The sequence below is a fragment of the Hyperolius riggenbachi genome, chromosome 11 (genome assembly GCF_040937935.1).
Source record: "Hyperolius riggenbachi isolate aHypRig1 chromosome 11, aHypRig1.pri, whole genome shotgun sequence".
NCBI classification, from domain to species: domain Eukaryota; kingdom Metazoa; phylum Chordata; class Amphibia; order Anura; family Hyperoliidae; genus Hyperolius; species Hyperolius riggenbachi.
This window is the reverse complement of record NC_090656.1, coordinates 43,478,656-43,491,526: the sequence shown is the minus strand read 5'-3', so window position 1 is coordinate 43,491,526 and position 12,871 is coordinate 43,478,656. Positions and strand designations below refer to the sequence as shown.

The window sequence follows — 12,871 nt, the reverse complement described above, 5'->3', positions numbered from 1 at the left end:
CCCCATGAGGTATTTAGTGGCAGCTTAGTCACACCCCCTCCAGAGTCCTAGAAGGTGGCTGCAGAGATGGGAGGGCCACAGGCCAGCAAACCAGTGCAGGTCACGTGACTGTGCTCTTCAAGCAGCTTTATTAAGCATGTCACATACCTTCATTTATTATATGGGGAGAGAGGCAGGAGGGAAAGCAGAAATATTTTCACCAGGAGGGAGATTCTAAGCATAAGTTATCAGCAATACCACTGCGACATATAACATTACAAGAGCGGAAAATAATACCCAAGTTCATCCTGATGTTAAACAATTACGCAATATATTGAGCCAACATCCCATTCTCCAGCCTGTAAATTTCACATTCCTTTGGCTAAGCTAATTTTACAGAAATCCACAGGGATCCATCTGCTGAAATTCTAGAGGCCCCACAAGAAATTCTTCAGTCTATTGTTCAGACTTTTCAACAAATTGATACATGGGAAAACCGTGTCTGGGGTCAGCCAAGTGTGGGGAGAATTTCTTACATTAACGTTCCTGTTTCTCAGTAATTGGGGATAAGGATAGGGGGGGAATGTACTATTTAATACTTGTCCAAAGTGCCAGTGGGGCTGCACCACTGTTGGATGTGTTGGCGTGTGGTACAGCGCGGCCTCATTCTATAAAAGTGCATCCAGCCTCATGTCCATTGCTACAAAGTGCTGCAGAGCAGAATGTAAATTTTTCTGCCCAAGTGTAAGCAGTCCTGATTATGGACACTGCCTTCCCCTGGGTTGATTAGAGCAATGGTGATAGAGCTGCTACAGGTGCAGCAATTATACTACTAATGACTCCAGAAGTGCTATATTTTGGCTTGAGTTCAGCAAAGTTACTCCTTTTATTGCCTGAAGAAGTGGGCCGATACCTGCGAAACGCGTTAGCCGTTTGGAGATTTTTGATTAGAGTCGGATTTATGCTGAACCTCTCAACTGTCGAAGTCTACGTTTGGGGAGGTGAGCCTACCACTACCTCCCTTTTTAAACTGTTTTTAGCATGTTATTCTATTTTGGTGCCTCTTTTTCTAGCTGTTTAATTAGTAGCCTACTCTTGGTGAAGGGGTGTCATCCTTTTCATTGTTTTTCAACATCAACAGAGAGCGACATCGGATCTAATCTCCCCACCTGCCTATACAGTGGTGACCTGGGTGGTAACCGACCTTTGTGTGTATTATTTCACTACGTGTAACATTGGAGATTGTCTTTCTAATTCAGCATACTACACTATCAGGGGCTCTTAATTGACCATTTGTCTCACTAATGACTTTAAAGCAATTTCAAAACTATACTCTTTGCATTGAAGACCTACAATTGCTAAAAGTCCTCCAATGTTGCAGAGGCACTATTTTTACCTCACACATCATAAAATACATGAGAATCATTGCATTGGGGATTGTTCACAGTGGCTGTAGTGCAGAGTGGTACGCAAGAGTCTGCACCGCCACCCATTCCCCCACTGCCTTATATGGCAACATTTAGACCACACGTGGTGTGGTGGTGCAGCACTATAAAAAGGGGGCGTTCCAGGCAGTGGAGCTGGAAGACCCCATTTACTTGTACTGAATCCATCTTTGCTGCTCTTTGCTCCAACGCAGACAGCAACGATCCCAAGCAGTATGCACCACTGTGGAGACAATGTGAGCAGGCCCTTACTGTCTAATCAACAATTAAAAAAAAGGAAAAGATGGTTTTACTTACCACAATTATACTCTCATGCTCCTGAGTGGTTAGATTACTATTCTGTAGCAACACATAAAAAAGAGAGAAAACAGTCAGTAAGGTGTAACAACAAAGAGCAACATTTAAAACCCAACACCATCTGACTGGAGACTGGAGAGTAACAAATAATTTGAATGGATTTGGGGATTCCTACAAAGTTTTTATCTAAACAGTCTGGAGAAAATTAGTCAAAAGAGATTTGTGGAGAGCCAGGTCCATATGCAATTACATTTTTCTCCTTAGTTTTCTCCTAGGTGATATTTTCAATCCATGGCCCATATGCAATTCACCTTTTCTCCAAGTTTCCCACAAGGAACGGTCATGAATGATCTTGAAAAAGTATATTAAAAAAATAATAATTTTATAGTACATTTCCACCTTCTTTTTGGTACTTTTCAGTTGCAGAGTGCTTCAAAGTTATTTTAAACAGAAGATGTAAAATTATCTCCTTTGAGAAAACTCAGGAGAAAAAGTAAATTACGTATGGGCCCCAAAGTCAAAGTAGATGCCTGAAGAACCTGAGTCAAAAAGGAATTCTGAAAATTTTTAAACTGGATCACTGGAGAAAAAGAGTCAAAATGCATGCTAGGAGATCTAAACGGATGTTTGGAATCTCAATGGACTTCTGAGGTGGCAGAACTGACATGGACACTTGAAGATCAAAGGCAGAAGACAAGCGTCAAATCTGACTTCTTGGGTATCTGCTCATGTTCCTCCTTTTTGCATAGAAGATACATGAACTAACAGACACATACATGTTAAACTCTGGCCTGAGGGCCAAACCTGGCCCACAGAGCCATCAGATTTGGCCCCCAAGTAGTTTTGCCACTTTCCATTATGTTTGGCCCACTCTACACCACTAGGTAAGCTATACTGGAGGTGAGGCCCTAGATCACAAGAGAAACCATATGTGGGATGGGGGAGGGAGGGAAGCACTAGACACCAGGGAACTGTATTGGGTAGGGAAGGGAGAAGCACTAGACATGAGGGAACTGTAAAGGCGGGGAAAGGGGGCACTATATACCAGTGAACTGCATAGGGAAGGGATGAGGCCACTAGACACCAGGGAACTGTATAGGGAAGGTAGGGGGACCATTAGACAAAACGTTTATAAGGGAGAGAGTTGGCCATTAGACATTAAAGAGAACCTGTACTGAGTAAAAATATATTTAAAATAAACACATGAGGTAACTTCAAATGAACATTACATAGTTACCTTGCCATCAGTTCCTCTCAGTAGCTCACCAATTTCTTCTGACAATTATCCCTTCCAGTTCTGACAATATTTTGTCAGATCTGAAATATATCAGTTGCTGCCAGTAAAATATCAGTTGCTGTCAGTTATAGCTGAGAGGAAAACTGATGTACCAGGTAATGTCCATGTTTCCCTATGGCTCAAGTGGGCGATGTTACAGTTTAACTGTGTGCTGACTAGAAAACGGTTATGGGTAATGGCCATTTTCAAAATGGAGGACAGAGAATTCCATTGATCACAGTGGACAAACAGGACGCGGGAGAGGAGAAAGAGATTGAGGAGTAGACTATACGGGAGGTAAGTATGACTTGTGTATGCTTATTTTGACTTTTAATTTTCAGTTCAGGTTTTCTTTAAGGTTGGCCTGTAACTTGGACCCATCGTTTAATTTCAGCCCACTTTGTATTTGAGTTTGACACCCCTGAACTAACCTAAGTTACCATATTTCCAGCACATGTCCTGGGACTTATTTGGAGAAAGCAAATGGTTTTACATGAAAAATATACCGCTTAATACATAGTAACTGCCACTCCAGCCTTCTGCCATGGAGTGTGAAGAGAAGAGATGGAAGTGTTTACAGTTAACATGAAATGTACTAAAGTCTCAACCAGTCCCAGATGGAGAGCAGAAAAACAAACTGTTCCTTTCTTGGACTTTCCAATACATAAAAAATTAATTGTGCCAAAACATATTACATCTCGGCTCCTTCACTGGGACCAGATCCCTGTGCAAACAATCAGCTGTGCCCATGAATTTTATTGTCAATTGCACACATACGAGTCAATTACTGTCATATTTGTGCCATTCTTCCTTACAGCCAGCACTATAAAACAAATTATAGCTACAGTAAGAAGGCAGCCATATCAGAGGTCACTCTTCTTCTTACATCATCAGGATGAACATCAATACACTAAATCCATACAGTACATGAGGAAAGCGTAAGTCTTACCTCAGAGAGTAGCTTGGAGACAATTTCTAGTGGTGCCTGATGGATGGAATCGTCCTGCAGGGGGGACGTCAGTGCCATGTCCACCAGAGTTCTGATCTCCTTCAGTACAACTTCCCAGCGATTCGGGTTACTCAGAACCTTTTTGTACTTGTAAATCTTTTTCTGGAAGACAAACAAAGTGGCGTCAACATCTGGAAACCTATTCAAAGTTTTTCCCCAACATAAAATCCAGTCCATTTAGTGACAGCTCATACAACTGTTTGGCAACACTGACACCACTGGCCCACCTTAAAAGCTCCAGGATAATGCTCTGCCTCTAATGCTACAAGTCACTGGCCCAGAACAAGCGTGCAGATCGGATGCTGTGGCTCTGGTGTGACTGCACTGGCTGCATGCTTGTTGTAGGTGTGTGATGACGGCAGCCCCCCTCTTCCACTCACTTCAGATTCCTTTTAAATGTTCAGAAGTGCATTTGCAAGTGAACTTACAGCATAAATGTACTGAATCAGTCCCAAAATCCCCCATGCCAATAATTTAGCTATATTGCCTGACAGAGGTGTGAAGAACCCTGGTTGTTACATCTGCCCCTTCACCAGCAGCCTGTATCCTTACAAACCACAGCTGTTTGTGCTCTCTTACAATCCCCTCATGCCTCTTTCTACTCATTCCAAATTCCATTACTGCTATTCACTGTGTACTTATTATGAGGTAAAGGAAGTGAGAAGTATATGGAAGCTGCCACATTTATTTACTCTAAAGCAACACCAGGTTCCTGTCTATCCTGCTGATTCTCTGCCTAATACATTTAGCCATAGACCCTGAACAAGCATGCAGCAGATCAGGTGTTTCTGACATTATTGTCAGATCTGACCAGATTAGCTGCATCCTTGTTTCTGGTGTTATTCAGACACTATTGCAGCCAAATAGATTAGCAGGTTAGCCAGGCAACTAGGATTGTTTAAAAGGAAATAAATATGGCAGCCTCCATATACTTCTCGCCTCCTTAGCAGTAATCCCGAGTCTGGCTCGGGGTGGAAATTCGCAGCTCAGAGCGGTAATCCCGTGCCTGAGTGAGTTATATGCAGAAGCTGCTGCAGATCTCTCTGTGGTATGCATTTTCTTGTTTTTAGGGTCTAAAATCTTGTGATAAAATTGCATGTCTTTTAGATCCTAAATTTGGAAATGATCATAATGCCAGGGAGGTTAAAGCCCATTTGTGGGCAAAATTTGAAATAATCCCTGTGGGAAGAAAAACATAACAACCTACCCAGGGAGTAGATATCTGGCCCACACTCCCCCCTCTTTTCTTTACAGGACATCTCCCCACCCACTCTTGGATGGTTGCAAAGACTATTCAGGGCCATGAGCACTTCAGCTTCTGGTCACCTCACTGGTAACTACTTATTTGCCCTGTCAATCAAGATGGCTCCCACCACTGTACCATATTGCAGGTGCCTGGAAGAGGCTGCATATGGGGGCATCTTGGACATGAAAGTTGCAAGATCTCTGCAGGAAGGTGAGATCAGTAAATTAATTGGGGGCGGGACTGATGGTGATTTAGTACATTGATGTTGTACGTTCACTAACTCTTTAATATAATCCACTAACTTGCACTTGAGAAAGCCAGCTGGAATCTGACTGTCCGCTATCACGTAAAACTCTGCTTTCATACAATTTTTACAAATGTGGGCCACCTTGTAAAACTCTTTGCTGTCTTGGAAACACGGTTGGCACTTACATTAGGTGAAAATAAAATAAAAAAAGACCCAGACATAAGCAAAAATAAAAATAAGCAGACAGACATAAAGGACCAAAATGTTTATTTTTCTACTGTCAATATGAACGTTTTACAAGACCATTTATATATTACTTTCATCATTACTTAAACAACATTTTATATTTTTTATTATTTTTGGATCAGAAACGCAATTTCCACTGAGTGGCCTGACAGCTCCAGTTTATGCTTGTCCATGTTTTCTGACATATAGTTAAATAAAGTCGTAGTAGCGTTATCTCGACATCTGAAGCTGTTCATTCTTATGTGACACAAGCAATATATTTTGGGTTTCTACACTGCGTGTAACCCAGTCCCAAGCCAAACAATGCAGACAAAATAAGGGAGTGTCCTAAAGCAGGAGACAATGTAACCAACGGTCTATGTAACCCTATTTGAGTATGTCAATCACAAAAACATCCTGAAGACCCCCAGGAGGTACCCATGTCTAGAGATGAACTTGCCCGAGGTCACAGATGATGCCTCATAAGTTTCAATATTAAAGGTAGCCATACATCAGGTGACTTGGTGGCCGATCGACCATCCGATTCCAATTATTATAATCGAATAAAAATCGGTGCCGCCAGGTGCATGCCTGATCGACAATGTGACCAATTTCAGGCCGAAATTGGTCGCATTACTTGGCCGGACATGGTGCATGATGTCGGGCCTTCGTAGTTGATCAGTCTGCAGCCGCAACGGCGAGCGATATCGGGATGAACGATATCGGGATGTATATGTATGTGCATTCATTTATCACCTGTCCGTCTTCCGAATCTGCCGCTTTCCATTACACTTCCCATACACGCTCCCGGTGCATGGCACGCCAGCTTGCGTGCGTTGGCAAACACGCACCACGCCGGCCGGAATGTACAGGGAAGAGCGGTGAATTCAGAAGATGGACGGGCACCGCCACACAGGACAGGTAATGTATAATTGCACATACATATACATTTATACATTATGGGAACAGCGGCGAGGCGGCGAATGGGGACACGGCTGATCCCCGAGAGAGTTCATGGTGAAATTGATTGCGAATCACCCTGTGGTGTATGGGCAGCTGACAGATCTCTCTCTAATCAGATTGAATTGGAGAGAGTTTTGTCTCTTGGTGGAATCTGCCCATCATGGCCTCATGTATGGCTACCGTAACCAGTATTGTGCCAAAGGCAAATCCCCAGCAAGGCGCTGGTTAATAGCCTAGGTTCTCAATGTGTGGTGAGCAAACCCTAGGGGGGACTACTGATGGGTCCAGGGAGTACTCAGGCTTGATATAGTTAATAATTTTAACAAATTTGGAGTTTCAGAAAATACTAAATCCTATATAAATACCAAAGTAGTATTTTGGCTAGGTAAACGTTAGGGGGTAGAGGAGCGCAAGATTTTATAGTGTTAGTTTAGCATTAATTTAGCGTTAGAAAGTGATGGCAATAGCGAAACACTTTTTTTATGCAAAGCATCTTTTAAATGGATGCCAGTCATCCTTATTTGCATATTTAGCAGTTATCATTGTGGGTACCGCAAAGTACACTCCAACCTGAATAATCACAAATACCTTCTGTTTTAAGAAAGGCAAACTTCTGTTTTGCATAGCATTTTAGTAAGGGGGCTTTTTTTTTTTTTACACACTCTGGTTCACCATGAGCTTACTGGGCAATCTGTTACTTTAAAAGGGTGCCTATCTGAACCTCGACAGAAGTCAGACATGGCTCTAACTCACTGACCGCACATGTAAAGATTAGGGGGCCCTATGCAAAGTGCACCAATCGCGTAATGCAAAGTATACATTACAGCTATTACGAGTGTTATTGACGTATATAATCAGTGCCGGATTTACCATAAGGCACTGTAGGCAAGTGCCTACAGGCGCCTGATGATGGAAAGGAGGCTCACACCCCTCCCTAGTACCTCCCTTCCACCTTTCCTATGCAGAGTCCCGATAGGAGTGTAAATGAGATGTTACTCACCCAGCTCTTGACATTCCACTGATGAGATCTCCCTTCAATGGGGGCACCTCTAGCTACTTAATACTGAGGATAGCTCTGGCTAGCTAATGCTACGGGGCAATTTCACCTATGATGGGCAAGCAGTGTTCTCCTCAGGCTCTTTTGGTAAGCACCCGGGTGTCATCGGCTCACCACCTCCTATTCTATAAGCAGAGCTGCACACAGAAGCACCGCCCCTGCAATCTCTCATCTTGCCCCACCCGGCTACTTTTTCATGCCACCCGGCAGGAAAAAAATTCCCTGGAGAACACTGAGCAAGGAAAGTAAGGGAGAAGTGACAGCGGGGCAAGAGAGCACACCTGTAGTCCGGCTCGGCGGGGGTTTGTAGGTTGATGGAGGGCGAAGTCTAGGGTGCCAGGACATCTCTTCCTATAGGCTCCTGTGATGTACAGTAAATCCGGGCCTGAATATAATGTATGTTATAGTAGCAGCGTGTATATATATATATATATATATATATATATATATATATATATATATATATATATAGTGTGCATAAAGCAAGTCACACTATTGGAGCACGCTATGCACGTTACGTGTGCTGTCAGTTCACAGTAACCATTAATGAATCAACCCCTACATGCCATAAATCAGTGGGCAGGTCCTGAAGAGAATTTCTTTCAAACTGCAATTTTACTTTATAATTCTAGTCAGGGCAAGGCTATTATTTACTGATGACAAGTTATCGCTCCGTAGAGCTTTGCGTCGCATCGCTGAACAGCTGGGACAATTCACCTGTTCCTGTATTTGGCAGAGGGGACCGGAGGCAGACAATCAGTCCCAACACTTGTTCCTCCTATGAGAGGGGACATGATTGTATGCACGTATGCCTAAAGATCTTCTGCAGCGCAGTGCAGGGGGATCGCAACTGCCTGGTTTGTGTACAGTAATTGTTGCTACGCTGGAGGATTACAGTATACACAAGAACAAGGCTGGCATGTCATGGATGCCTTCACACAGTTTCATCTATAGTGTGAATTCCCTCTGGTAACGTTATTTATTCATGGGACAAACGTATAAATCTGAGCAAGTAGCGCTGACACTGGATACATCACTGAGCCGCAGTTATTTCCTATGCACGCTGGATGATTACTTACTTAAATAAAGCATATGTTGGAGAGTCCTCCACAGAATCCTGTTTAAATAGATATAGAAGGGCTCTGGTGCACTGATTGATCTAAAACATCCTTCTATCTCCCTAGGCCTTCACCAGCAAGAGATATCCATGTCTGCTCTGTGGTAAGGGAGATACCCACAAGATATAAACTTGATAATACTGGCGCAGAGCTGGGACAAGGTCCTCCAGCACCCAAGGCTGAGACACCAAAGTGCGCCCCTCCATCCCTCCCACCTCAGCCGCACTACACTGTGAGCCATTAGACTAAGAGGCCCCCAAAACCTTAATCTCTAGTTATCTGGCTTGTAGTCAATGCCAGGTATCCCCTTTTCTTATTTCTCTCTGCTTCAAACACAATAGAGGAATGATAGCTGAGTGAGTCTTACACTGTGCCCCCTCCAACACTGCACCCTGAGGCTGGAGCCTCTCTTGCCTCTGCCTCGGCCCTGATACTGGGGGTGGTAGACGTGGGACACTTAAACTACGATACTGCTTACTCTAAGGAATTTCAATCTTTAAGCCTGTTATTGGCAAACATTTTATTACACCACTAAGCGACGCATTTTGTGTCTCCTGCCCACTTCCTTAGGCCTAGAGGATGAAAAACTGAGCGTGTGCAATCGCCTATATACCTGTCAGAGTTTCATTCCTTCTGCTGAATTTTCCGTAGTAAAACATAAATGAACAACCCAACAGAGAAGTCGAGATCCCCTTGTTGAACACACAGCAAATGTGTAGAGATATCACCAGGGGCACAAACACCGACTCCTAATCTATATGTATGAAATTATGTTTTAACCCTTTAGCAGCCAATTTATTTAGATGTTTGCAAGTGCTCCAGGCCAATTTACTTCAGCACATTTTTTTTTATTTCTTCTTTGTTAGATTTCCTAGCTTCTAATTAGTACTGCGTCATCACTGCTAAACTGGATCATCACTGTTGAACCTTCGCCTCCCTCTGTCCCCCTCCCCCGTGTCTCCTTAGGGTTGACTGCTGATGGCGACTGGTGGCGCCGTAGTATGGCAGCCTCGGCTTTTCACTTTTGGACATTATCCCCCCCCCCCCCCCCCACCACCACCACCACCACCACCACCACCTTTTCAGAACCTGTATGAGCCAAAAACAATTCTGGGTACAAATCCCTGTTTGTACTTGGTGAAATAGATGATTCTGATTCTGATACTGCTGTAATTATGGCCACTTGTCACTAGGGGGCAGTGTGAGACAAGAACAGAGGACTTCTGCTTTCAGTTTCTATGTTTTCTGCTTGGAGAGAGAGATCAAAGCAAGCCAAAAATTTACAGCACGAGTTCTGCAGGTTGAAGACAAAAGCAGTGCATGATCTTAAAGTGAGATAACTCAATTGTGACTGTTAACAGGGTTAAGGTTCCTGAACCTTGAAGCTGTCAAAGTTATCTTGCCTGCTGCTCTGCACATAGGGGGCTGCACTATTTCAACATATCGTCGCACAGCAAGGGAGAGGCTATATACATCACCACCCTACCTCAGCTTTGTTTTTGTTTTAGTTAACCCTATATTCTGAATACAGGTAAAAATCTGAATATATTGGCATCAAATTAATATTTACACGCTTCCTTAGGGTGGCCATTGGCACAAGGCAGGTCATTTCAGCACATGCTCCTCCCCTGACCTGGGTGCAGCCATAGACAATGTTATTATCGCTGGACCCCAAATTACTTCTCCTTCCAAGTTGCTACGAGGGGGAATAGTAATTACTGTGAAAATCCATGTATGCCCATTGGTACCACTGGTCTTTTAAGTCTGTAACAGCAGCCTTGAATGTCACCATCAGTGTGCTCTAGGTATATGTTAAACTAGTCAGCGATTTAAGCTACACTTACATGTAATGATTTATTATTTTCGCAATTGTATAGTTTTATTTTTAACAAAGTCACAAACGACTTGTTAGCAGTGCAGTTATATTGGCATAACGCGGTGCGTGCAGTGCTGCATAACATGTGCATAAACACTTGCAGTGAAGCATACTTTGTGTGTACTGTATGCTTCACTGCATGCCTCCCAGCATATGTATAATGCACAATGTGACCTTCTAAGGAAAAGTAACGCAAAGCCCAAGTGTTAAAGTAGTCCCAAGACCAATTTTTGAAGGGAACCAATGACAGTTTATTGGTACCCTCCTAAAATTAGTCTTTGGGACGTGGGAAGAAACCCACATAAACACAGGGGGAACATACACTCTCCATGCAGATATTGTCCTTGTCTAGATTTAAACCAGGGAGCTAAAGTGAAAGTGCTATCCACGACACCACTGTGCCGGCCATACCTCCCAACTTCCTGAGATGAGCAAGAGCGACACTTAAAGACACACCCCTGCCACATCTCTAATCCTGCCCCACCCCCATTTACGCATACCACTTAAAATTAATAAACAAAAGGCGTCATTTTTTTTTTTTTAAATCAAACCATACTACTTTATATTATTAGTTTTTCTTCATATTTACATTTGAAGTTAAGAAATGTATCAATTTAAAAGAAGGAATAAAGTTTGGAGTCAATTAAACACATTTTTCAATACAGTGGCATAGCTAAGGAGCTGTGGGCCCCGATGTATGTTTTACAAGTGGGCCCCCCAAGCACTCTATACATAACTGATACGGCGCACCAAAACATGCCAATGGCAACTACAGTGTCAGAGGTGCAAGAAGGGGATGGGGAACAGTTTGTTAATGATTACCACTATTCAAAGTATCTGTAGAAGTGATTATTATGAGTACAGGACCAATAGAGAGCGAATACTGTTGATGAGGGAGGGCCCTTCTGGGCCCCTCCGGGCCAAAGGCCCCCGATGCAGTCGCGACCTCTGTAACCTCTATTACTACGCCCATTTCAGTAGAAAAACACATATTTACACAGATCTGTACATCAGCCCTGAAAGAGGGAGAAATGAAGAAGAAAAGGGGACAGAGGGATTTGGTTCCCAAAGACGGGCTTGTCCCTCCATAAAAAAGACAGTTGGGAGCTATGGTGCGGATCTTCCTATAACGCAGAGGTAGGGAACGTTGGCTCTCCAGCTGTTAAAGAACTACAAGTCCCACAATGCATTGCAGGAGTCTGACAGCCACACTCATGATTAATAAAGGCAAATGCATTCTGGGATTTGTAGTTTTATCACAGCTGGAGAGCCAAGGTTCCCTACCCCTGCTATAACGTAAGGGATGGATCTAAGGAGTGAGGTGAAAAGCCTCATATGTAAACGTTAGCATTATATTTCTCATTTGAAGCATATGGCATTATTGATCAGCAACTCGTTTTAAGTTATTTTAAGCACGCTTGGGTATAAGCACCCTGAAGGGTTTAAAGCTTCCTCTTCATCCTCATAGTGGGAGGTCTCCATGGTAACATTTAGCCACCCTCTTCCCTTCCACAGGAATGGACATGTCATCCTGCTGAGCTGAGTGGGCATGCTCCTATGCCTAATGAGCATTGTCTTATCATGTACGGCTGGCAAGCACCTAGTGTCTGTACCCAGCCTTACTCTGCATGCCGGATCTTGTGATTGTTAAACATATCAGCACCCACTCTGCCAATGCGTTGTGCTGGTCTGAACAAGTCTAAATGTTATTGCCTGGACTCTGGCCCACTGTATTGGAACACGTTACTGTCATCTACAGTCCTGCATTCCTAAACCGTTACAATGAGAAAACAGAGGAACGCAGCCCAATTCTAAGTAGCACTGAGCCTGTTTATATACATGACAAATAGGCCGTCTTTAGGGAAAATCTTACAAAAGTTCCCCATCATCCAGTACATAAAGAAGTACGGTAATAGTCAACTACAGTAGAGTCTTGGTTATACGGCACCAACGGGGATCGGCTATTGCCGGAGAAGTGTGCATTCTGGTTGCTTAAGACTCAATGTTAAACACAGGCCTAGTTAACACAGTACAATACCCCTAGAGGTGTACAGAGGCGCCAAAAGAGTAAAATATGCTAAAATCATCTAAAACTGTTCAGGAGGCGGTGGTGGACCAGACACTCCAAACAGA

The 12,871-nt window shown here is 43.4% G+C and overlaps 1 protein-coding gene across 2 annotated transcripts in view; it reads right to left on the bottom strand.

Moving 5' to 3' along the window:
* The window catches only part of CMIP (c-Maf inducing protein), a 253,336-nt gene that overhangs the window by 90,309 nt on the left and 150,156 nt on the right, over window positions 1-12,871 (bottom strand). For both annotated transcript variants that reach the window (XM_068260379.1, XM_068260380.1), the window contains exons 4-5: window positions 3,947-4,108; window positions 1,722-1,763 (exon numbers count right to left, since the gene is read on the bottom strand). In XM_068260379.1, coding sequence (XP_068116480.1) covers window positions 1,722-1,763; window positions 3,947-4,108 — 204 coding nt within the window. The remainder of the gene's footprint in view (window positions 1-1,721; window positions 1,764-3,946; window positions 4,109-12,871) is intronic.